The 27,145-nt window shown below is 43.0% G+C and overlaps 1 protein-coding gene across 1 annotated transcript in view; it reads right to left on the bottom strand.

Annotated features, from left to right (window-relative positions):
- Positions 1-14,271, bottom strand: part of LOC114024849 (cytochrome P450 4B1-like) — a 29,917-nt gene extending 15,646 nt beyond the window's left edge. Inside the window, exons 1-4 of the mRNA XM_027838052.1 lie at positions 14,033-14,271; positions 1,720-1,861; positions 1,294-1,338; positions 758-885 (exon numbers count right to left, since the gene is read on the bottom strand). Coding sequence (XP_027693853.1) covers positions 758-885; positions 1,294-1,338; positions 1,720-1,861; positions 14,033-14,224 — 507 coding nt within the window. The 5' untranslated portion in view covers positions 14,225-14,271. The remainder of the gene's footprint in view (positions 1-757; positions 886-1,293; positions 1,339-1,719; positions 1,862-14,032) is intronic.
- Positions 14,272-27,145: the final 12,874 nt, after the last annotated feature.

Here is a 27,145-nt window from a genome sequence, read left to right on the forward strand (position 1 = left end):
TAGCAGCTGGGAAAGACACAAGAATCACATGCCATAAAGCTGGAAGGGGCCTGAGAGACCATGTGGCCCAAATCCTTTCTTCCCCAGATAAAGAAACTGAGGCTCAGAGAGAAAGCTGGTAGTGTAGGTAATGAACAGCAGGTTCAGGCAATGCACCCACATTGTCTTATGTCAGATTCAATCATTGTTCTTTCCATAGCAGCAAGCTGTTTGGGAGATGACAGTGAAGCTCTTTGGCCCAGTGGGCAGGGAGCTAGTCTTTAGAGCCAAGCTTCTGACACCCACCAGCTGTGTGACCCTGGGCAAGTCACTTAATCTCTCAGTGCTCTGTGCAAAAGACTCTAACTTTCAGAGGAGGTACTGATCTGGATTGGTAAAGAAGTCTTCCTATACCAATCAAATCCCAGATCCAATCCTTTTTCCTATCCCTGCTGCCAGTCAGCTGTCCCTTAGCTATAGAAATGAGAGGGCAGTCATGGCTTGGGGCACCAGAACAGAGTCCATCCCTTCCCCCTCACCTAGGGGATGCTAAACCAGGAGTATGACTGCAGTTCAAGGTTGCATCCCTACAATGAAAGTTTTGGATCTCCCAGGAGGAAGAGGAGAGATACAAGGAGAAGGTGCGGGCCAGGATGAGGAAGGAGGCTACTTCTCCCTAATGATCTAGGCAGAAGGGCCTCATTAGGGTTTTTGCCAAAGCCCATTCTGGGGAGATGAAGGTGCATCCAGGGCAGGGACAGTGGAGAGGATCTCTTACCAGCATTGCATGGGTGGATTCTGCAAACAGGCTCACATAAGACTTCAGCACCTCATTGTGGAAGGCAGGCGTGAGCAATTTGCGGTGTTGGAACCACTTGGGCCCATCCAGGACCAGCAGCCCCTTCCCTGTAGTGGGGGTGAAGGTGGGTAGATGTATAATTAGGTAGAGTGGAAGCTCTTCTTAGCCCCCCTTCTCTTCCTCCTCTTCCCCCTTGCCAGACCTGGGCCGAGACCCCCAGGACCTGACTCCCTGGCACTCTCTGAGAGCACATGGTGACCCCTTAGCAACTCCCAAGCAATGTAACCAAAGTGGAGTGCTGAAGAATGGCCATGGAACCAGGTTTCATGGAGGTGACACTGAGGATGAGATTCAGAGGGGACTGAGAGCCTGGCTATGTGATGGGTAGGGAGTGGCTATGGTGAGAGCCCCCTTGCTCTCAACCTTGCATCCTCCCAACCATCTTTCAGCCCACAGATGATGTGTAGGTATGGGTGTATGTATGTTTGTCTGTGGGGGGGCGGGGACATACTTACCAATCCAAGGTAAGAAGAAACTGTATATATCCCAGGCCTTAGGGTCTTCAAGGAAAAGAAAGATGTAAGATTAGGCAAGTTTTCCTGTCCCTGGAGTTGCCAGAACAGGCAATGGGGAGAATCTTCCCACCCCTTCTCAAAACCTAGTAGTTTAGGGGCTCAAGGATTCTAAGCTCAAAAGAAAGACTTATAGAACAGGGCCCCTTCTTGCCCTCTCAAGTTCTTCCTCACAGACCTCCTCCCCTTTTCCTCCACTCCCTACCACACTCTCAGATCACCAATTTTCATTCTCTTGTATATAAGGTTCTCTATTGCTTAGGACACAATACCCTTCCCCATCCCATCCCCATACCCATTCCCACTCAATCCCCATTTTCCCCACTCAGACAGTAACCAATAGGAGGCTGAGATCAGTAGCTCCCTCACCTCCTCGGCTATACACAGCCTTGGCATAGTCAGGGTCGTAGATGTTCAGAAAACCAACAAATCTCCCAAACCACAGAGGGTGGGCAGAGGGATAAGTATTGGCCCAGGATATCATCTTGTCCAGGCCTCCTCCCTCTTCGATCTGATTGGTGGGGAGAAGAATGGGAGAAAAGTTAATGGTGATAGTCATGGTGGGGTTGCAGAGAAGGAAAGATGGGGATTCCATTGACCTTGGAAGCTTCCCCATCCATATAATGTCAGAATGTCAGTCCTTTCAGCTTCTACTTGAGATTAGGTAATCATGATGGTAAATAAAGGAGGACGGATGGAAGAAGAGATGAGGAAGGGGAGAGAGGTGAGTAAGAAATGGTAGAAGAAATAGAGGAGAGGTTGGAGGAAGAGTCAAGGGGAGAAAAGTTGTAAGGAAAAAAGAGGTGAGAGAAAAATAAAAGGAGAGGAGATGAGGAAAGAGAGAGAGGAGAGATGAGGGAAGAGTGAGGGGAAGGAATATTGGGCAGAGGAATAGTTAAGATAAAAATCAAAGGGGAAGATGTGGGAAGATCTGAGGAAGAAAGGAAAGGGGAGAAGAGGGAAGAGACAGGTAAGAGAGAAATGAAATTAGGTAGGAGAGCATCTTCTTGTCCTCATCTTATTCCAGAGGAATAAAACTTTCATAGACATTGTTCTGGGACCTGATACTCCTTGAATTCTAGGGCTAAGTGGAGAGGGAAGCTGGGATGGTTTGCTTTTGAGAGAGAGCAAAATTCCAGGCAGAGGGCTGAGGTAAGAAGTAGGGTGGGATAGGGTGGGTTCGGGAACAACAGACTCTTAAGGCAGGCTATACTCAAGATTTAGTTCAAAGACAGGCTTGTGACAGGACCAGTTTGTGGGAGGGGGGATTGAGAAGTCAGGGGTACAATTAGTTGATAATAGGGTTGGAAACTGAAGTCAGGGAAGAAGGGCTGAGGTAGGATCTCGAAACAACATCTCTGAAAGCCCTCATTGTGTCTGATGGTAGTTGATGGCTGCTAGGGTAAGTGTCAGAATTTGAATCCAGTGCCTCCTGATGCCAGCTCTGGTGCCTTATCCACTAGGCTATAGAGAAGGAGATGGGTCTCTAGCTGGTCCTTGAGACTGATGATACTGGAAGAGATGAGGAGGACAAAAAAGGCCCTCCAGGCAAGAGAACCGAGTAAAGGTACGACGGCAGGAATGAACTGGATATGGAGATAGGCAGCAAGACATCTGGCATGGTGGGAACAGAGAATGAGTGGAGACAGCAGTGGTGCACATGTTGGGAGTGGAAAGTTGTGAAGGGCCTTAAATGCCAAACTAAGGCTCTTTTACTTCCCATAGCCCTGGAGTGGGAAGGAATGATGGGAAAGCAGATATGACAATCAATGATTAAGCAGAGCTTTGACTGAAAGTCCAAGGAAGCCACTTACGGTTAAGATACTAGGATTAGGAGCTACTAGAGAGGGGTCCTAAGAAGGGTGGCAGTCAGAAGTTAGCAAACTGAGCAATTAGAGTAGATGCCAATGAGGCCAAAATTCTTTATGCCATCCTCTCCAGGCCAGTGAGCTTTGCTCTATTTCACAGGCCATAGATTGAGCCCCAACCCTGGCCTTAACCCGGGGCTATGCACATAACCACTGGAATCTCCATTCCTCCATTTGTGAAATATAGATACTGGTAGTTGGTAATGCCAGGCTTTTGTGAGGGTAAAATGAGATTAATCAAGTCAAGTGCCCAGTATTTGGAAAGTACTATATTGAAGCAAGGTTTCATTCCTGCTGCTGTTGCTGCTGTCATTTTTAGAGCTGTCCAGCAATGGTATCTCTTGTTCCAGGAGGTCCTGAATTCCTTGCCACTGAGCACTTAAAGGTTGGAAGATTTTTAGAGGACCCTGGCATGGGCAGTATCTGGACCTAAATGCCTTCTGTCTCCTGGACTCTCTTTTTATGCTGCCCAGAACAACAATGTGGGTTGCCACCAGGAGCTAGGGCATCCAGGGATGATCAGAGGAGGAAGAGTTGATTGGGAGCAGATGAGGACTCTGTTGAAAGTGCCAGGGGGCTTACTTGTTGACCTCACCTAACCATCTGAGAGGTCTGCTCTCCTCTCAGGGCCTAGGGTAGTGGAGGCATAATGGAACACATCCAGGGCTTTCAAATCTTGAACCTATGAGTCATTTATTTGTGATTATTTCACATGGGTACAGATAATCTTGTAATGAAAAAACCTAAAAAGACATGCCAAGGATTATGAAGTCTTGGGGCATAAAAATTCAGACCCCAGGAGGTGTGGATGGAGTTTTCATCACTATTGTTAAAGAGAAGCAAATTGGGAGAGAGAACCAGCATACCAAGGAAGTGGAGCCTAGGGATGGTTTGCAGATTTTTGGACCACAGAGGAAGTGTACCTGACAAGGACCAAGAAAGGATTTGCCTGGACTCTGTAATGTGATCTAAACAAAAAAGAGAGGAAGTGGACAAAAAGCACCCTTATTTATCTGCCAAACCTGATTCCATAGAGAGCAAGAGGCCCAACAGAGGAGATTAGGGAAAAGGAAGCCAAAGAAGTCAGAGAACTCTGTTCCAAGAAAAGAGCCATCACCAAAACCCATGGTCTTCTCCAGCTCTATAAGAAATGCACCAAGTAGGAGTAATCAACTGAGTGAAGTGGCGATGCAAGAAGGTCCATTTGGCTTCTCAGTTACCACTGAGATGTGGTGGGATGGGACATCCAATGGCAATATGGACACACACACATACTGTTGTTTGTTGTTGTTCAATCACTTTAGTCACGTCTGACTCTTTTCAACCTGATTTGGGGTTTTCTTGGCAAAGATACTGGAGTGGTTTGCCATTTCCTTCTCCAGCTTACTTTACAGATGAAGAAACTGACTTAAGTGACTTGCCCAAGGTCACACACCTATTAAGTGTCTGAGGCCAGATTTGAATCCTGGAAGAAGAGTCTTCCTGAATCCTATATGTTGTGCCACCTAGCTGTCCTATGTATATATTAACTTCATTCAACAGAAAGCATAATAGATTAAAAACAAAAACAAAAGAAGTGGGTAGCATTGTGTATTACAATTTTACTCATGTGAGGTAATTCAGGAATCCAAGGGAGGAAATGTGGTGGAGAATATTTGGGCAAGGGTTAAAGGAGGGATGAACAGGAGAAAAATGTTGTTAAAGAGCTCTACTTTAGACCACATGGGCCAAAGGTGGAAGAGAAAACCAGACAATTTGAGAGCCAATCCTGGCACTGAACAGTGATAGAATAGTGATGGAGAATTCCAGCTCTCTGGTCATCTGCTGGCACTCTCCCTTCCTCTGCCAGAAACAAAGTAGATGATCATTTGGGGACTTAGATTGATAATAATCTTATTCCTTAGAAGCTATAGGAAGTGAGTCCCCAATGAACAATAGGAGTAGTTCACAGAACAGGAAGTGCCATCATTACTGGTCACTTTGGTGCCAGCCTTGGTCCTATCACTTCCTGGCACCCTCACTGTGCAGTGATCTACTATTCCTCAGCTCAGTTCAGGGACTGCCTCTGTGGAGCCTTCCCTGATCTCTGCCCCAGCTAAAAAATAACATCCCTCCAGCGATTTCCTGAGAACATTAGTGCTTGATCTCCTGAAAATAGCGCATCCAGGCACATTTGTTATTCCATCTCAACTGGTTCCTCATGGCTGCATGCCAGTCTTTTCATTCTTTCCCATCAATCAATCAATAAAAATTTATTAAGCACCTATTATATGCTGGAAAAAGTCTTATTTTTATAAAATCCTCACAGTGGCTGGTCTAAACCTCTATTTAAGGCACCTACAAGGGCCCCTTTCTTCCCCCTAGCAGAGGATCTTACTTTCTACTGTACAAACAGAATACTTTTCTAACCAAACTACTCAAGAATAGTACAAGGATTATTACCCCTATTTTTAAAGTAAAGAAACTGAGGACTGGAGAGGATAAATAGTTGTCCCATTGTTGTGGTCCTGGGAATTGGTGCCAGTGTTGGACCTAGGAATGTTATTCTAGGATATTAATAATCTGTGGGATTCTGAGGTCTTCTGACCAAGAGCTCTTTCTGGCATTCTTTCCTGCCAAACTGCAGTTCTCAGACCCAAGTTTGGAAAGAATAAAAAGAAAGGACAATCACCATAACAACCTATTATTATCAAGAACAGGAAGAAAGGGAGCTGTCCTTTGGAACTGTCCTTTTCCCAGGCTGTTAGGCTGCCGTAGGGAGAACTAATTTAGCTTTAGGATAAGATGTTTTAAGAAAGGAGAGAGGAGGGGTAAGATATGGAGGGTGGAAACACTGTTCCCCTGGTACCTAAGCTTTTTTCTTGTCTTAGACTTCTTTTGTCTGGCTTTGTGTTTGCTAAAACATTGTTTTAAGTCCTTAAGTGACTCTCTTATGTTTGATCAAAGTAGGCACAAGGTAGGAGAGGCTCTCCCAGGGTCTCAAAGAGGCCAGGGTGAAGGCAACTGGTGTTAGCTTTGGTATAAGGTTGCCATGGCCTCTGGATTGAGAGGACAAAGGCCTCAAGGCTAAAAGTTCACCAGGTTAGAGAAAGGCTGGGGTTGGAGTGTGGTGGACACCTTGTGTGGGAGTAAGGGAGCTTTGGAGGCACAAGGCTTCACAGGTCCTATCTGTGGGCTCAGTGTGGAATTAGGGGCAGGGCATGGTCTAGGAGCCAGATGGAACCTCAATGTCTAGCAAAGATCACAGTGTCAGGTACATACACAGTATCTCTGTGTCCTCTAAAGATATATACACATATGTATCTATGTTTATACATAAAATTACATGCAAAATAGCTATAATTTACATAATCCTTTCAAGTTTACAAAGTAATATAGATGTTAATTCATTTGATCCTCATAACAATCTTGAGACAGGTTATATTATTATCCCCATTTTACAAATGAGGAAACTGAGGCATATTGAGGCTGAGTGAAATGCCAAGGGTCATATGGCTAGGATATGGCTAAAGCTAGATTTGAACTTCGGTCTTCCTGACTCTAGGCTCAGTGCTCTATCCATTGTACCATCTATGTATGTAAAAGTTTACAAAGTACTTTTTAAAAACTCCATTTTTACCTCTTACACTTACACATTTAGAAAAAGAGAGAGAAGAGATGGGAAGGCGGAGAGACAAATAAACAGACAGGGTATCCCTATTTCACCCAGACTAGAAATACAGCAGCCACCCATGATCAGAGCCTGCCTGCTGATCAGCACCAAAGCCTTGACCTACTCTATTTCTGACCTGGGTCAGTTCCCTTCCTTAGGTAACCAAGGACTCCCTTCTCCCAGGGGGTCACCATATTGATGTCACACAATGATTTAGCTTAACTGAAGTTCCAAGCTCAAGTGAGCCACTGGCCTCAGCCTCCCCAGTAGCAGGGACTATGGGCATTCACCACCATACCCTGACTTTTCCTGTAAGTTTAAAAAATGTTTTGTCCCTACCTTTTTTCACATCTGACACTATTCCCCAGTAGAAGTCTTCCTTGTAGCAAACATGTACAGTTTAGCAAAACCAATCAACACACTGGTCATGCATAAGAATGCCTCTTTCTCCCCATTCTCCATCTCTAGCCCATTTTCTCTGTCAAGAGTTGGGAAAGATTTTTTTTTTTTTTACAAAGGTGGGATCAATACTGCTCAGGGCTTTTAGAACACAATTTTCTTCAAGTCTGGCTTATTACTGGAGGTTCCCGGGTCCCTGTCAACTCTGCGATTTTGTAATCTGTTATATGTTAATCACAAATGATCTCTTAATTATTTGCCAAACCTGATAGTCTTTTTTCAGTCTTCATTCTTCTTGTTCTTCTCCTTCCTCTCTGACTACTCCTCATTTTCCCTTGTTGGAGCATCATCCATGTCCTTTTCTCTAATTGTGCATGTTCCCCAAAGCTTCTCTCTCTCTCTCTCTCTCTCTCTCTCTCTCTCTCTCTCTCTCTCTCTCTCTCCCTCTCTCTCTGTCACCCTTTTTTTCTCTCTCTCCTCCCCACTTCCTTTCTCTATGTCTCCTTCTGTCTCTGTCTCTCTTTCTCTGTCTACCTCTTTTCTTGACTTTTAGGCCCTGTGGCCCTAAGGATCAGGTTTCAGGTTTTAATCTGTTTTCTTTGTCCCTTCCAGTTCTAGGTTGAGGCAGTAGAGTCTCCAGACCTGGGAGCTTGAGCTGTGGTGACTTTGGAGGTAGGATTTCAGGCAAGATGTTACTGCCAGCCCAGCAAGCAGCCCCAAGAAGCAAAAGGACCAGGACTGGACCCTAGAGGAGTTTGGACCTGGACCTTGGTGAGAATGTGCTGCATAGGAATTGAGCTAAATTGTGAACGTAATACCCCTCCCTTTCCAGAGCCAGAGGTGGTATAAAGTAGGGATTATGTCCCCTCCAGGTGTTGGGGAGGGACGTTTATAAGTTTTTCTTGTTATTCATTCTAAGTAAATATTCGTTTTTAAAAGCTACTCTTTCTTTCTAGTGGTTAAATGGTACTGAGGTACAGAGGACCTCCTAAAATGTGGAGAAGCCAAGTTGTGGGAGTTTGAGCTAAAGGCAAAGAGACTGGACAGCCCAGGTCCCCTTAAGGATACCGGAGAACCCTGAGAGAGGGTGCAATATAACATACCTGGCCTTTTGGAGGTGGGGTTTGGGATAGACATTGTTACATGGGAGGAAATTGAACACATCTGACCTTCAGGGACTGTGAAGGGTGGACGGTAGGAAGGAAGCAGGACAGTTAGTTAGGATAACACACCCAACCTCTGCTTGGAGACTCCCAGGAGGGGCAGTTCACCCTCCCTTGAGTCAGCCCCTCCAACGTCGGGTAGCTCAGATTGCGGTTATTTGGCATCGTCCCATCCACCGCAAACCAAGGCTTCTCCTTTCTTTCATCCTCCTTTTTCTCCCAGTAGGGTGAAAACAAAACAAAACAAACAAAAACTTTGGTTATTTTTTGATTTGCTCTGCTTGAACCGGGAGCATTGAGGGAATGTTGTAGGAGTAACTTTTGGGTTTGATGGCAGGAAGAACATACTCATAAATACATCTCTTTCCAGGGGGAATGAGCTGCCTTATGTTTGCCCCCTTCTCTTCTCTGACACTGAAAGCTACATCTTCCACATCTTCCACAATGCACCAGTAGAAGGGGGTTGGGCTTCTTCCTACCAGAATCACAGAACACTAATGTGGTGGGGGGAGGAGATCTCAGAGGCACCTGGTCCAACCTTACCTGAAAAAGGATCCACTCTCCAGCCTGCCTGTGAAGTTATTTAGTCTTTGCTTGAGCCCTCCAGAGAGGAGAAATCCACTACCTCCTGAGTTAGCCAGTCTGTCAGTCAGTCAACAAACATTTGTTAAGGGACCTACTATGTGCTAGACACTGTACTAAGTTCTGGGGATACAAAGAAAGACAATGGACAGTCCCTGCTCTCAAGGAGCTCATAATTGAATGGGAGAGACAACCTGCAAACAAAATACAAACAAGATACAGGCAGGATATATTGGAGATTGTTGTCCATCCTTCATTCTTGAAGAGGACCAATGACAACACCAGGTGATAGCTTGACTTTCCAGTGAACTGGAGTTAAGTGAGGCAGAGTTACACAGAGTCATTAGACTTACTCTCTCTGGCTGATAATAGGCATGCTTATCATGATAAGCGGCATGATAATCAACAGAAGGAAGGCATTAACATTAAGGGCGATCAGAAAGGGCTTCCCGTATAAGGTGGAGTTTTAGCAGAGACTTGAAGGAAGCTGAGACATGGAGATGAGGAGGGAGGGCATTCCAGGCTTGGGGGACAGCCAGAGAAAATGCCCAAAGTCAAGAGGTGGAGTGTGTTATACAAGGAACAGCCAGAAGGCCAGGATTGCTGACTCTGAGAGTTTATAGAGATATAAGGTATTGTTTGGGGAATTTTCAGGCTCCTTGCTAGCTACTGCCCAAATAAACCAGAGCAGTAGACAGACAGACAGGCAAATTGTAGTTTATTTATCCACTTAAAAATGTGGCACATACATCAGTAGGTAATGGTCATGTGTGTCTCACAGCTCTGCAGATGACATGTACACACATATATTTATACATAATATATTAAATGTGCAGCTATGTATGTCTAGATATGTGTATAAATGATAGAAAGAGATATATTCTCCCCTCCTGAGTGACATGAATCAGAGGGAATAACAGAAGGCTTGTTTTTTTTTTTTTAAATATGAGGTAGTTGGGGTTAAGTGACTTGCCCAGAGTCACACAGCTAGTGAGTGTTATGTGTCTGAGGCCAAGTTTGAACTCAGGTCTTCCTGACTCCAGGGCTGGTGTACTATCTACTGCACCACCTAGCTGCCCCAAGGCTGGTGTTTCTTACAAAGCAGTTTGGGATAAGAATACTTAGGAAAAGGTACTTATTAGGATACTTAATGTATCCTTAAGCACAGCCATTTATAACAGACCAAAGAAAAGAGTATCTTCTTTATTAATCAGTTAGTTAAATAGCATTTGTTAAACTACTACCACGTGGTTTATTAGAGAGGATAAAGGGAGGGCTGCTCAGCGGTCCTTTCCATCGGACATCTCTGCCTCTCCTGGATTCCTTCCCTCTTCCCTTGATCAAGGAAAGGTGTTTTTCTCCAGAAGGGTCTTGTGAAAATACAGGAATATCAAGATAGGAGGGAGGGCTATGGGGAGGGCTATTTTCCCTCATCTTCACATGGGACAATTTGTTAGATGGGATCTAAGTCCCCTTGAGAGAGGAGGAGAAGAGGAATAATCCCTAGTCTTGTCCTCTGAGATTCCCCCTAGACCCTTCCAGTGAGTTTGAAGTTACACAGGGAGGGAAGACCAGGACACAGGAAAACCTAGGCCAACCAGGGTCTCAGGAGTCAGATGAGTGTGTATTTTTCAGAGTGAGCCTTAGAAGAATTCAGAGAACTGAGAAATCAGCCTATGGAGGTGAGACTAATGGGAAGTGGGGGTGGCACTTCCTGGAGGCAGTGCAGTGGGAGCTAATTGCTGATTAGAAAAAGACAGAGATTGGGGGGATATTAAGTATTTTGAAAAGAATCTCAGGAAGTTTCAAGTGTGAAGATGGGGAAAGGTGGTGAATTAATCTCAGTTCCAGAGTAATCAGCTTTCCTGCCCAGCTAGGGACCTGCATTTCTAGTTTGGAGAGATTTTACTATGTCTTCCCCCATCTCATTCAGAAGACCTCAGGAAAAGGGAGGGAATCCTTCATTTAGAACTCTTCCCTACTCCAGGATTTTTCTGGAGTTCAGTAAGGGTTTAGAGCAGCTAGCTGGTAAGTTACAAAATCAGGGATGAAGGCTGAATCCTAACTCTAGACAGAGAGTGAGTCTAAATCCTTGTCCCAGGCTGAGCCCTAACTCAGGACAGAGATTGAGCTCCAGCTCTGGTCCTAGGCTGAACCCTAATTCTGGATAGAGGTTGAACCCAAGCTTAGTCCCAGGCCAGGGCTTAACTTTGGACAAAGATTGAACCCTGAGCCTGCTACCAGAGGAGCCCTCACTGTACAACAACTGAACCCTGTGAGGGAGATGCTATAAGAACTAGTCCTATTTTAAAAGTAAGGAAATGGAGGTCAAACAAGGTGAAGTCACGTGTCCCAGGTCCCTCAGTAGGTGTGGAACTTGAAGTCGTGTCTTCCTGACTTGAGGTCCAGCACATCATCACATTGCCAGCCCAAACCAAAGGCATGAAGGGCTAGGAGAACAGCTGCTGACTTTCTAGCTTCTGAGGCTGATAGGGCTGGAGTGAAGCGGGCTCTGGAGAGCTGAGGTGTCATCTCTCAAGTCTGTACTTCCAGCTACCTCTCCAGGCAAGGGACCTCTGATGCCAACACCAGTTGCTTCCCATTACTCCCTGCCCGGTACCCCATAGGACACCCAGGTCAGCTGATAATCCCCGAAGTGAGACCTTCTGTCAGTCAACATGTCATCGGGTGGTCCCGGCTCTGGCTTGGGCTCCACAGTAAGGGAGAAAGGAAAGAAGCGACCTTGGAGCTTCCCCTCAATCTGGAGGAAGAGGCAAAGCTCAGAATGACAGAAGGTCAGAACGGGGAGGGGGGGAACACAAAGGGCTAGTCACTCAATTCCCTCATTTTACAGATAAACCAACTAAGGCCAGCATTGGAAGGATCTTGAGAGGCATCTAGACCAACCTGTACATGATCAAGAATCTTCTTTACAACACATGGACAGATGGCCACCCAGCCTCTGCTTTGCGAAGGGTGAGCCACTACCTCCTGATGCAGCGCATTCTGCTCTGTGCTTTTTCTGACATCGAGTCTCAACTTGCACATCTACTTCCCCCCACTGCTCCTGATTCCACCTTCTGGGACCAAACAGATCAAATCCCATCCCTTCTCTACACAAGGACATACCATTCCAAAGAGCTGAGGCAAGCCATAAGAATGATTCCAAATATGGAAAAATGAATTTGGAAAGTATTAATGTTATTGCGCTGAAGACCTGGGCTCCCATTTGGTGATGGTCCTCCATATCTAGGCCATCTTAGCACACTACTCTTTGGTTCTTCTCCCCTCATCCGTTCCCAATACACTTTCCTTCTCTGGGAATCTTATCTCTGGGAATTATCTATCTCTGGGAATATTAATTAAGCCAACACTGTGATTCCTGGAAAGGATGTTTCAATTAATTGTTCTGTGACTCCAGTCATAATCCCTGTGACTTTCCAGACAAAAATTCCCTTCCATGGACACCACTCTGAGAGAAATTAATGTTAATGTTGTGTCATTTGATTGCTAATAATAAACTGTAATATTCCCTTCTCTGTCAAAAGACTAGCTTGGAAAGAGGTCCCTGCCTGCCTGGAGAATGTCATAGGCATTTTAGCTTTTTTCTAGGTATTCTGCTCAAGGCATCTAGGCAGGACCTCACTTCCAGCCTCAGAAATTTACTAGCTATGTGGCCCTGGGCAAGTCACTTAACCCCGTTTGCCTCTGTTTCCTCATGTGTAAGAAGAGCTGGAGAAGGAAATGGCAAACCACTCCAGTATCTTTGCCAAGAAAACCCCAGACAGGGTCATGAAGAGTTGGACATGATTGAAATGACTTATCAGCAGAAACAAATTGAGTCCTCTGGCTCAGTAATCACAAATAAAAGAGTGATCAGAGTTGGAAGGAAAAATGTTAGGTACAATGGAAAGGGAATTAGATTTTGAGTCAAAGATCTAGGTTTCAAATCCCAGCTCAGCTACTTACCACCCACTGTGACCTTGGGCAAATAACTTACACTTTCTGAGCCTCTTTCCTCATTTGTGAAATGAGGGTGTTGACTTAGTACATAGCCAAGATCCCCTCTGGGTCTAAATCTAAGATCCTTACCAGGGAAGGTTTTCCAGGTGAGGTAGATTTTGACCTCTGCTTTATAGGTGAGAAGATTGTAGGAGGGAGACAAAAAGAAAGACACAGAGAAGGAAGTGGAATGAAGTTGTCTTCAGGGAAGGGAAGATTGGGTTGAAGTATGCCCTTACTTCTCTTGCCTCCCTCTCCTCTATTTCTTCTTTCTCTTCCCTCCTTTTCACCTTCTTCTTTCTCTATATCTTGCTCAGGATCATTCTTTTCCCTTCTTTCTCCCCATACCCTTCCTTTCTTCTCCCTTTCTGCCTCTCCCCCACCCTATTTTGGCTCTCTCTCTTTGATATAACCAAAGAGCCAGTGAGTAGGGAGCCCGTTATGCTCACTGTCTCTACTTCCTTCTTCCTCTGCCTCTTTCTCCCCATCCATCTCCCTCCCCCTTTTCCTCTCTCAGTTTTCCCCTCTCTTTCCTTCTCTCTGCCTGCCTGTAGAACGAGAAACAATGCGTGAAAATGGAAGAGATCAGTTTCTGTTGACTCTTAGGGAAAGCTTCCTAATTACGGAGCTGTCCAAACATGCTGTGGGCAGCTTCATGGAGTTAGTGAGGGTTTCCAGAAGGCTTAACCACTTGCTGGGGTTGTCGGAGAGAAGATTCTCCCCTAAATCAGACAAAATGACCTTTGAACTCCCTTTCCAAATCTAAGATTCAGTGATTCTGCATCAAACTCCCCCTATCTCTCTCCTCATCTTCTCCATCTCCCCTGTGTCTTTCTGCTGTCCTGAACTCATGCTGCATTGCTTCCTTACCTGCCCCAAAGCCAGAAGAGCAGTGGTCTCCTCCCTTCACTAACAACCTCTTTCTTCTTCTTCATCCCCAGACTCTCTTCCTCAAACTCTCCTCTTTCTTCTCTCCCTCTCCCTTTGTGCTCACCTGGCTAGGGGCCCAACCGTACCTCTTTAGCATGCCCGAAGAACCAATGGATAGGTGGCCCAGGGAAGCTGTCCAGAGCTCGGAGCAGTTTCTGCCTCCTGGCCAGCAGCCGGGTCAGCTGGAGAAGACCCAGGGCCAGGACCAGAGCAGTTGACCACAACCACAGCCTGTGGAGGCTCACAGGGAGCCATGAGGATAGCCACGAGAACACCATGGATGGTGTGGGGAGTTCTGCTTTGATCACTAACAGTACCACTGCCTGAGCAGCCTCTCTCCCTTATACACCAGGTTTGGGAACTGGGCCAACCCCCGCCCAAGCCACACTCCAAGGAGACAGGTTAAACACAAGCTGGATACCCAACAAAGGAAGGAACACCCATGGGGTGGGGAGGGACCAGATTGGAGATAATTTCATTCTGTTGCCTCTAAGAATTTTCTAGAACTCAGGACCAGAAGGGAGAGCAAGCAACGTCTCAAAGATACCATTTGATTTCCATTCATATACTTCAACATATAAACAGGTATACATATATGTAAATGTGATAATACATATACAATACATACATATGCGTGTGCACAAATACAAAGGCATGCACATAAATGTGTATATTTCTAATATCTCTCCCATAAATAACTTTAAATTTTACCTGATAAATAAGAACTTTGCAAATCTTAAGACACTACATACATGATAGTTACTACTATTATTAACTTATACTTTGGAGGTCCATGTTCAAAGAGTGAGGGCTCTGGCGAATGGATTACCTGTGTGTTTATAACAGTGGGGGGCACTCATTGGGGCAATGCTGGGTCCCAGGCAGAGATATCAAGGACAACAGAAAGGGGTAAAGGTTGGGGGAAGAGTGACAGTATTGGGGAGTCTAATATCTATGATTGAGAATCCCTGGATGCTTTGCTCTTTCCCTCCAACCTGGCTTTCTGGGTTGACTAGATCTGAAGGAGAGTATTAGCCCTGGATAAGAAGTAGGTAGGCTCCTTTGAATGGGAAACTGAGGCACAGAGCAAGCAGATGAGAAGGTTCTAGTTCCCGAACTTATTCACCCAAATGAACATTCTTGCCTTTTTTTTTCTCCTTCATCCCCCACATACAGTAAGTTGACAAAAGGTTGATTCTATCCCAATGTCCCTCACAACCAACTCCTTCTCTCCCCTCATGCAATGTATTCTAGGTCCTTATCACCTAACTTTTAGACTATGACAATAGCCTCCTACTTGGCTTCCCTACCTCTCCCAATGCATACTCCACGCAGCTGCCAAAGAGATATTTCCAAGGTACAGGGTTGTTCAAGAGGCTTTCTATGCTAGAAAAAATACCAAATTGGCAGACTGGCATTAAGATCCTACTGAGGCTGGATCCTATCTACCACCTCTTTTGGATTAGTGCAGGCAAGCAGCTTTCATAGCTTTTCCCCAAGTTTGTCATGCTACCTCCCTTGTAGAAGCTGGTTCTGATGTCCAGAATTTGTCATCTTTTTATCTCTGTTTTTTTATTGTCCATAGATTCGTTCAAGGTTCAGCTCAGGGGCTACCTCCTATTTCCATGGGACCTAGTTCTGAGCAATAACTTCCTTAACTTTTTCTGTTTGTCTGCTAGGACCCAGATCCATTTAGGACTCCGATCTCTGATTCTCTCCTGGCCAGTGTATTATGTTGGGGGGTGGGGAATGAGGGAAGTTCCAAATAGCTGTAAGGGAACTCAGAAGTGCGTAATCTAGCCAATATCTAGCCAATTGCTACCCACAACACTAGGCTGAGTTTGGATTTAATTCCAAAAGTGGTAGGAAAATGCAGATGGTTCGGCCATCGATGAGCTTTTGAACAGGAGGGGCTGGTGCTCTCTCAGAATAGAGTAGCATAGAGGCATAGAGTAGCACCAAAGTAACTTGAAGACTCTGTGTTTGCTGAAATAAAGACAACACTGAGTATTAGATCTAGAGATCAGAACACTCAGGTCCAGATCTGGCTCTGACCCCACCTATCCATGTGACTCTGAGTAAGTCTCTTAAGGTCTCTAAGTAGCATAATACATAAAATGCTAATACATAAAATAGATACATTCATATTAGTGCTATCTTTTCCAAGAGGGGAGTAAACCAGAGGGAGAAGACATGATTTCAATCCTGGCAACAGCATCACCCTCATCCAAACTCTGCTGATCACTAGCTACCTATATGACCTGAGGAAATTCACTTTCTCTGCCTGGGTTTCAGTTTCCCTGTTTGTAAAATTAAGGGCTGGACCAGATAGCCACTGTATCTCAGAACACTGACATTCTCTTCTCTGAGTCCTAAAGGCGTTCCTAAATAATAGTCTATTGTATAGTGATTGTTGACTAGATGCTTAAGTAATCAATATCTATATCTTCTGGACAGTTAGGTGGCACAGTGAATAGAGTGCTAGGTCTGGAGTCAGGAAGACTCATCTTCCTGAGTTCAAATCTGGCCTCAGACACTTACTAGCTGTGTGATCTTGGGCAAGTCACTTAACCCTGTTTGCCTCAATTTCCTCATCTGTAAAATGAGCTAGAGAAGGAAATGGCAAACCAATATCTTTCCAGTATCTTTGCCAAGAAAACCCCAAATGGGGTCACAAAGAGTCAGACACAACTTAAATGACTGAACAACAACAACAACATCTATGTCTTCCATTGACATCTTCCCCTAATGCCTAGCAACATCATATAGGTGACTGTGGGCTCCCAAAGGTAGTGTTAGAACCATTGAGGCTCTATTAGTACTTACCAAGCTGGACAGGCTTCACTGATGGGTTGTAAACTGTCATCTGGTCACCAACCTGGCTACATTTGGAGAAATTCATCTTTGAGTGGGCAAGCCTCAATGACCATTGGCTTCGTCAAGATCTGCTGGATCTTGTGGAGGGGTCAAGATCTGCTCTTGTGAAAGAAGGGTACTGTTGGTGATAGTTGTAATAATCTTCCCATTCCACCCCGCCTAAAGTAAACAACAAAATATTGCAACTGTAAAAATTTTTGTCCAGTGGGAACATCTCTACTGACTCAGCCAATTAATCAGAAACATCAAACTACTGTACAATTTATCTTGTCTTATGAATTGTTTACGAAATAGTACATTTCTACATGGGCCTTCAAGTATTTGGCAGCTTAGAGGCAAGAGTAGCTCCAGCCAAATCTCTGAGATTAAATTGCTGACGGAGAGGGTAAGAATAGCTTCTGTCTTTCTCCCTTCCACACCTGTGAACTTCAGAAGGTCAGAGTATTTGGGCTTCTCTTTGGAGTCCTAGCAGTATCTCTGAAACAGCAGCAATGTCTTTTTTGTGAGTAAGGACAAACTAGATACCCTAAGAAAGAACAGCTTCCAGGCTGTAGAAGGAGCCCAGAGAAGGGGAGAAAAGAATTAGGTTTTAAGTTACTCCCTTTGCCAAATATTCTAAGCCTTGCTTGGATTCTGTAAGTGCTTATGGGAGAGCATGCTCTGTTTGGGGAGATGTTTTGTACCAACTCTCCTTACTATACCACCTTAGTAAATGCCAATTTCTTAAAGTTAATTGAGTCTTGCTGGTTAATTGACATAAATTGATAGTTATTGGGAGAAATGGCCACTGGTAAGAACTCATGAGCTGTAGTACTAGAATCTTCTCCCCAGGATCTTCAGGCACCCCCAAAGCCTGAGAAGAAATGTAGTAATTCTCACCTGGGGACACTAACTGCCAGGGGGAGAAGGAGGAGAGTGGGAGAATGGCTCGAGAGCACCTGTTACATGGAGAATTTGCATCAAAGAAGAATAAAGTAAACAAAAGAATTTCTTTCCCAATTTTCAGCCACAATCCTCCTTGATCCCTGGCAGTGGAACATGGAATCCTGGTGTCTGTTGTCCTTATTGTCAAGTCCCTGACTGGCATCAGCTCATTCCATTCCCAGATCAACTCCACCTCTTCACCAGCAATCCAGCACCATACCGTGACCTTCTTCCATACTGCCATCTCACTTCCACTTCCCTTTTAGTTACTATTGTTTGATGTCTTTGATTTGTTGACTGAGCCAATAGAGTTGTTCCCACTTGATGAAAGTGTCTGCAGTCACAATATTTTTTAAAATTTACTTTAGCTGGGGCAAGGGGATTGGATTACACTTATCACCTACATGTTTCACTGCCTGGTGTCAGATATCAAGGTTGATTTTTGCTCCAATATTTTCATTTCTGTCTTGGTGTTCCCACAATTCAAACTCTATTTGCTGTTTCTACAAATCCTTGAGGTTTTAAAGTTAAACATGTCTTGTGTATCAGGAGACCCATGAGGGGCTGTGGACAAGTACTTTTCTTAGGGACTGTGGAAGAGTGGAGATGAGCCATAACTCCCACTAAGCCAGAGGAAGTAGGAGGTGAAGATACGAGGGCTAGGGCAAGGCTGAAATGGTTAAGGGAACTACTTGGATCAGACACAGTGGGGAGAATCACATAAAGCATGGGTCTTTTGAGTCAGTAGGCACCAAGTTGAGAGGCATGTTAAACGGAAATAAGTTCATTAAACCAGGTATGGAGCCAGTCAAGCATGACTAGATCAGGGGAATTTTTACCTTAAGTCCTTAACCTCTGAAACACCTTAGGTTTTCGTTTTTGCTTGGTAACTTACCATACTTCATTTTCAAGTATAGAACATAAGCTCAAGTGAATAGCATAAGCTCTTCAATGTGACAGATGGCAGCCCCTACCACCACATCTTAGCAGGCTCTTGACACATTGCTGCCATCTCATTTTCATCACTTTCTTTGACATCATCATATTTATCCTCAAAACTCTTTCTGCTTAGTGATTTTGTTGGTGATGCTACCTTCTCTACCAATGAAGGTCACAATTCAACTATAATTAATTAGTCAGTAATGGAGAGTGGCTCTGATTTTAGAAGTCTACTGAAAATCACCCCCTTAACCTTCAGGTAAAAAAACCAAGCTGTTTTAAGTGAAAACTGTTCCATAATTTTTATGGCAAGAGGCCATCCTAATTGTTGCCTGGACAAAATTTCTAGGTGAACATTTCTACGGATTTTCTCCATGGTTCCCTGTATCAAAGGTAATCCCTTTGAAGATCAAGGCACATTTCTTCTGGATCTATTTATCAAAGAACACCCAAAATTTCCCCTAACAAATCCTGGTCCCTGAAGGGACAATCTAAATGGAATTCCAAACTCCAATAGTAGGACAAGTAGCCTCAAGTGAGACTAAATAAAACAGGATCAGGTATTCCAAGCAAGTTTGAAGTTCCCAAGAAAAGGGATTATACAATTGGGATTGTATAACTGGCCATCCTAGGCTGATAGGCAAGTCTTATCCTATGGACCTGAAATCCTTAAGGACTCAGATAAGCTCTCTGGTATCATGTCAAAAATAAAGCAAGCAGGAGGCAGCTAGGTGGCATAGTGGATAGAGCACCAGCCCTGGAGTCAGGAGGATCTGAGTTCAAGTCTGACCTCAGACACTTACTGGCTAGCTGTGTGACCCCCATTGCCTCCAAAATAAAAAAAAAATAAAGCAAGCAGCTGTGAGGAGAAAATAGGAACCACAATTATTTTGCAACCTCTTGATGGACTAATTTCCCAATCACTTGGGGGCCTCATAGTAGAAAGTCCTCAACCTTTATTGAAGCAGTGATAAAACATAACAAGATATGTAAGGAGAGTGTAGAGTGGATGATATAATTTATTGTTGTAGGCTTTCTAATTTTTATAGATACATTTAATTCATTAATCTTCTTTATTTCTATTATGTTGATGTATGTTTGTAAGAATGTGGTTTTCCCCCTGAGGACTGCTTTAGCTGCATCCCAGAAATTTTGGGATGTTGTTTTATCATTATAATTTTCTTTTACATGGTTGCTATTTGTTTCTATGATTTGTTCTTTTATCCACTCATTATTTAAAATTTCATTGTTAAGCCTCCATCTAGGTCTGTATCTTTTGTTTGTCGTCCCCAGACTCATTTGTATTGTTATCGCACCATAATTCACAAAAGATGTATTGACTATTTCTGACTTTTTACATTTGTTTACAGTATTTCTGTGCTCTAGCAGATGGTTAGTTTTTGTATAAGTTCCATGTGGTGTAGAGAAATATATGTATTCTTTTGCTGCAGCATTTAAAAGATGCCATAAATCTTTTAACTCTAGTTTCTTTAGAAAATTGTTCAGTTTCTTATTTTCCCCTTTGTTTATCTTTCTGTTAGACTTACATAAAACAGAGAGGAGCTATTGCGTTACTGTCTGTCTTCTTATAGCCCGAATAACATTTCCTTTATAAAATTGGATGCTAAGGCATTTGGATTGTATAAGTTGGTTGCTGTTTATGTTTCCTTTCAGAATAACATTGTTTCCTTGTTTATCCCTTTTTATTTTTTTAATGTTTGTGTTTGATTTGTCAGGTAGCATGATTGCAACTCCTGCTTTTCTGATTCACTTGAAGCATAGTAAAAAATATCTTTCCATTCCCTCAATTTTATTTTGTGTACATGTTTTTAAAATGTGGTCCTTGTAAGCAACAGATTGTAGAGTTTTGTTTTGTTACCCGTTCTGTCACCCTTTTCCATTTTATTAGATTGTTTATTCCATTCACATTTAAAGTTACAAGATTTAACCTGATATTTACCTCCATCTATCACTAATATTAGTTTTTTTAGCTATGATTTTTTCCTCTTCTTTTGTAAACACTGTTATAAAAATATATTCCTATGGTTACTTTACCTTCATCTTTTTTTAAGGTGGCCCTGTTTCTATTGGCACTCTTCTCCTTACTCTTGATCTCCTCCCCTCATTTGTTATCCCTTTCCCTTTGGGGTTTTGCTTATTAGTTCCTTTTCATCTCCTGATTTTACCTAGTTATAATTCTTCCCACCTTTGTATTCTCTCAATTAGTCGAGTGGATTCCCTCTTTCTCTTCTGCTCTTCAATTAATTCTGTTTATAAGGTTTTTTTTCCCTAAGATTTCATTTTTGCACCCTTTTCCAAAAAGGATTTCTCTCACTCTATTCATTATCCATTTTCTCTTTCTGTCCATTCTAGCCCCTCATTCTCTGATTCATGACTGCTAGAATTATCTAGTGTCTCTCTTTTCTCTGCATTTCTCATGTAATCAAGGCTTCCAAGGTGTCCATTATAGGATCTCTCTTCTAAGTGATTTCTGCCACTGCCTTGTAGAACTTAATTTCCTTGTAGGTAGGGTATTACCAATTTCTGTTCATAATGTCTCAGGCCTACTTCTTCACAGTTACCTCCATCAAACTTCCACCTTCACCTCTGTCAACTTTTGTATATTCAGAAAGAAGTTTCTTACTGCTCTCTCTGATGTTACTCTGTTGTTGCTACTGACCTTGGCTGCTTCATTTGATCACTCCAAAGAGCAAGGGACAATCCAGGAGAAAATTACATGTTCCATGTTATCAGAGAGAAAGATTCCTAGGCAGCATGGAGGAAATCATTAGTAAAGGAACGCAGGAAGGAAATTGGCCAACTAGTGGAAGTAGATCAGTGACAAGAGGCAATAATGAGGCAGAGCATGAAGAGAAGAGAAAATGGGGTGCGGCATTGAACCATAGGAATCAAAGAATCACAGACTATCAAATTTGTAAGGGGTCTCAGAGGGCACGTAATCTAACTCATACCTGAACAAGTATGCAATATATGGAGTGTTCAGGGAGGACTAGCACCTTTGGTATGAGGACTTGTTGAGCCCTTTTCAGGGCTGCTCATCCACTTTTGGTGTTTTCTTGGCACTCAGTTCTCACCTATGGCTCTAAGAAGTTGTAGCGTGTTCAGCTGCCACACCTCAATAAAACTGTCTTGACAGACAGGCTAATCCAGGTTAGCTATTTGTTCAGCTATTTGTAAAGCCTCATCAAATAACTATTTTGCTTTCTTGCTCTTCTTTTTCTTTGGAATGTTTCTCATTGCTGCCTCCTGTACAAGATTGCAAACCTCTGCCCATAATTCTTCAGGCACTCTATCTACCAGATCTAATCCCTCAAATCTATTCATCACTTTCACTTCATATTCATAAGGGATCTTACTTAGGTCATGCCTACATGGTCTGATGGTTTTCCCTACTTTCTTCAATGCTAGTTTGAATTTTGTAATAAGAAACTCATGATCTGAGCCACAGTCAGCTCCAGGTCTTGTTTTAACTGACTTTGTAGTGCTTTTCCACCTTTGACTGAAAAGTATATAATCAATGTGATCTCTATATTGACCATCTGGTGATGTCCATATGTAAAATCACCTTTTTGGTAGTTGAAAACCAGTGTTTGTTTTGACCACTGAGTTATCTTGACAAAACTCTATTAATCTCTGCTCTACTTCATTTTTGTACACCAAGGCTAAACTTGCTTGTCATTCTAATTATCTTTTGATTCCCTACGTAAGCACTCTAATTCCCTATGATGAATGCGACATCTTTTTTGGGTTTTATTTCTAGAAGATGTTGTAGGTCTTCATAGGACTGATCAGCTTTGGCTTCTTCAGCATCAGTGGTTGGAGCACAGACTTGTGTTACTGTGATGTTCAACAGTTTGCGTTGGATCCGAACAGATATCATTCTGTTATTTTTTATACTATATCCCCAGTACTGCTTTTCTCACCCTTTTATTGACTATGAGGGCTACTCCATTTCTTCGAAGGGATTTTTGCTCGCAATAGTATATGTAGTCATCACCAGAATTAAATTCACCCATTCCTATCCATTTAAGTTCACTGACACCTAAGATATCAATGTTTAACCTTTCCATCTTCTGCTTGACCACATCCAGCTTACTCTGGTTCATAGATTCTACATTCTAGGTTCCTATGCCATAATGGTCTTTACAGCATCAGACTTTCCTTTCCATCAGCAGACACATCTGCAGCTGAGCTTCCTTTCAGCTTTGGCCCAGCTACTTCATTCTTTCTGGAACTTCTTGTATTTGTCGTCTTTCTCTTCCCCATCACTGTGTTGCATACCTTCTTACCTGAGGGGCTCATCTTCCAATGTTACCTCTTTTATCATTTTAATACTGTCCATGTTTTCTTGGCAAAGATATTGGAGTGGTTTGTCATTTCCTTCTATAATGTTAGGAAAGATTGAAGGCAAAAGGAGAAGGGGACAGTAAGACAATGAGATGGATAGTGTCATGGAAACAAGGAACATAAACTGGGACAGACTTTGACAGATAATGGATGATAGAAGAGCCTGAGGTGCTGTATGCCATAGGGTCATGAAGAGGCAGATATGACTGAATGATTGAAAAACAACTACAACAACTGCCTCTTTTGATGCAGCTCAAGTTTGCATTATAATTCCTTATTGTAATATCTCATTGTTTAGTAATAATGAATTTAGTATGATGAATAATGAATAATGAATATACCCAGATATTTTTCTTTTAAATAAAAAACTGTCATCCAAGGATGCCTCCTCCATCTTGCACTTGTTTTTTTTTAAATTTTTATGATTATTTTTATTTATTTTTTTGTTTTCAACATTTACTTCCACAAGATTTTGAGTTCCAAATTTTCACCCCATTTTGCCCCTCCCCCACCCCAAGATGGCATGCATTCTGAATACCCTTTCCCCTAATCTGCCTTCCCTTCTATCTCCCCCCCCTTCTCTTATCCCCTTCCTCTTCAATTTTCCTGTAGGGCAGTTTGGATTTCTGTACCCCATTTCCTGTATTTCTTATTTCCCAGTTGCATATGAAAACACTTTTTTTGTGTTTTTAAAACTTTGGGTTCCAAATTTTCTCCCTTCCTCCCTCCCCACCAACCCTCATTGATAAGGCAAGCAAATAAATATAGGTTATATATGTGCAGTTATGCAAAGCACTTCCATAGTAGACATGCTGTGAAAAACAAACTCTATTTCTGTTAATTTTATCCCACTCCCCCATTTATTCTATTCTTTCTTTTGACTCTGACCCTCCTCAGAAGTATTTGCTTCTGATTACCCCCTTTCCCAATCTGCCCTCCTCTCTATCATCCCCCTACTCTCTTGTCCTCTCCCTACTATTTTCCTGAAGGGTAAGACAGATTTCCATGCCCAATTGAGTGTGTATGTTATTCCCTCCTTAAGTCAAATCCTATGAGAATAAGATTCATTCATTCCCTCTCACCTTCTCCCATTTCCCCTCCACTGTAAGAGCCTTTTCTTTTCTGTTGTTTTTTTTTTGTGTGGGATAATTTACCCCATTCTACCTCTCCCTTTCTCCTTCTCCTAGCATATTCCTCTCTCACCCCTTAATTTTATTCTCCAGATATGACCCCTTCATTTTCAACTCATCCTGTGCCCTCTATCTATCTATCTATCTATCTATCTATCTATCTATCTATCTATCTATCTACACACATATAATTTTTTCCCTCCAACTACCCTAATACCGACAAAGGTCTCATGAGTTACGAATATCATCTTTCCATGCAGGAATGTAAACAGTTCAACCATAATAAGTCTCTTATGATTTTCTCTTTCCTGTTTACCTCTTCATGTTCCACTTGAGTCTTGTATTTGAAAATCAAATTTTCTATTCAGCTCTGGTCTTTTCATCAAGAATGCCTGAAAGCCCTCTATTTCACTGAATGACCATTTTTTCCCCTGCAGAATTATACTCAGTTTTGCTGGGTAGGTGATTCTTGGTTGTAATCCTATCTCCTTTGCCCTCCAGAATATTATATTCCATGCCCTGCGGTCCTTAATGTAGAAGCAGCTAAATCTTATGTTATCCTGATTGTATTTCTACAATACTTGAATTGTTTCTTTCTGGCTGCTTGTAATATTTTCTCCTTGACCTGGGAACTCTGGAATTTGGCTACAATATTTCTAGTAGTTTCCCTTTGGGGATCTCTTTCAGGCAGTGATCGATGGATTCTTTCAATTTCTATTTTGCCCTCTGGTTCTAAAATATCAGGGCAGTTTTCCTGGATAATTTCTTGAAAGATGACATCTAGGCTCTTTTTTTTTGATCATGGCTTTCAGATAGTCCAATAATTTTAAAATTCTCTCTCCTGGATCTATTTTCCAGCTCAATTGTTTTTCCAATGAGATATTTCACATTGTTGTCTAATTTTTCATTCTTTTGGATTTGTTTTACAGTGTCTTGATTTCTCATAAAGTCACTAGCTTCCAATTGCTCTATTCTAATTTTTAAGGAAGTATTTTCTTCAGTAATCTTTTGGACTTCCTTTTCCATTTGGCCAATTTTGTTTTTTAGGGCATTCTTCTCCTCATTGGCTTTTTGGACCTCTTTTGCCATTTGGGTTAGGCTATTTTTTAAGGCGTTATTTTCTTCAGTATTTTTTGGGTCTCCTTCAGCAAGCTGTTGACTTGTTTTTCATGATTTTCTTGCAAAACTCTCAGTTTTTCCTCTACTTCTCTTACTTGCTTCTCAAAATCCCCTTTGAACTCTTCCAAGGCCTGGGACTGATTCATATTCTTCTTGGAGGCTTTGGATGTAGGAGCTTTGACTTTGTTGTCTTCTTCTGGTTGTATGTTTTGATCTTCTTTGTCACCAGAGTAAGATAATATAGTCTGATTATTTTTGTGCTTCTTACTCAGCATCCCAGCCAATTACTTATGTTTTAAACTCTTTGTTAAGATAAAAGTCTGTTTCCAATGTGGAGAATGTACTGTCCTAAGTTTCAGGGCTTTGTACAGCTGTTTTCAGAGATACTTCTAAGGACCTGAAAATTTTCAGTTCTTCCAAGGTGCTATGATAAGAGGCGAGGTGTTTTCTCTCCACCGCCATAAGAAGCTTCACCACACCAGCATTCCTCCTCGTCCCAGGACTGCCCCTCAGAGCTGTGACCCAGATCCAAGCACCAGTAAAGCAAGAGATTCCTGCCTCAGCACTGGCAAAGAGATCTCTGCAATCCCCCTCTGATCAGCCACTCGATTACCCCTCAGTCTGTGGGCCAGAAGCTCAGGAAATAGCTGCAGCCCTGGGGGTGGTTGAACCCTAGGTCCTTCTCTCCCCGCGGTCACAGACTTTTCCCACTGACCTTCCAAGTTGTCTTTGGTGTTCATGGGTTGAGCAGTCTGGAAACTGCCACAGTTTCCCGCCATTCAGTCCTCTGAGGCCTGCTCCAGGGTTGCTGCGGCCTGCACGCCCAAGCTGCACTGCGCTCCTCTCCCTGCCCGACACAATATACCTTTTTGAGCAACCATCCAGGTTATCTTGGACTGGAAATTTGTTTCACATTGTCTTTTTGTGGGTTCTGCTGCTTTAGAATTTGTTTAGAGCCATTTTTTATAGGTATTTGGAGGGGTTTGAGGGAGAGCTCAAACAAGTCACTGCTTTCCCTCCACCATCTTGGCTCCGCCTTCCATTTTGTGCTTGTTGAAACTGATTTTTTGAACCCAGTGTAAGACTGTCCATTTATCCTGATGATATTTCACTTTGGTAAATTGGGCCAAATGCTTTAGCCTATCTAGATCTTTTTGAATATTGATTCTATTGTCCAGGGTGTCATCAATCCCTCTGAACTTTATGTCATGTACAAATCTGAAGAGCATGCTATCTATGCCCTTATTCTAGTCACTGATTAAGTACAAATCCTTGGGGCACTATGCTGGAGACCTCCTTCTAAGCATGTGAGGGAAACATCTCTTCCCCAATTGGTCCTTTTAGAATCAGACCCAGGTTGGACCTCAGAAACACACTCTAATTCTGTGAACTACCCTAAAACCAACTCACACTGGGGCCCCTGGCCTCTTAGCTCAACATCTCCAGGTTTATCTCTGGCTTGCTCTTACTTCACATAAGGACACACCAGCAAGCAGAGACTTACAAGGGAGCTCCGTTGTCCCAAGGACATGAAAGACCAGATTATCTTCTTTTGCGTCAATGTCCAGGATATTGGTGCAGAAGGAAGCATAAAGATTCCCCTTACAGGGGGAAGGGAATTTATCCACTGAGTGGTGTAGGTCCTTTCCAGGTAAATCAGATCAATTCAATCCAATCCCAATCAGTGAACCTTTACTAAGCATTGACTATGAATGCAGTGCTGGGCTGATCACTGGCGGCAGGAAGCCAAAACAGACCCCACATCCATAGGAATCCAATACTCTATTGGAGGGCTACAACTTGATGTGCATCTACAAACAAATACAATGTAGTTTGAGAAGG

The sequence above is a fragment of the Vombatus ursinus genome, unplaced genomic scaffold, assembly GCF_900497805.2.
Source record: "Vombatus ursinus unplaced genomic scaffold, bare-nosed wombat genome assembly UNPS02014825.1, whole genome shotgun sequence".
NCBI lineage: Eukaryota > Metazoa > Chordata > Mammalia > Diprotodontia > Vombatidae > Vombatus > Vombatus ursinus.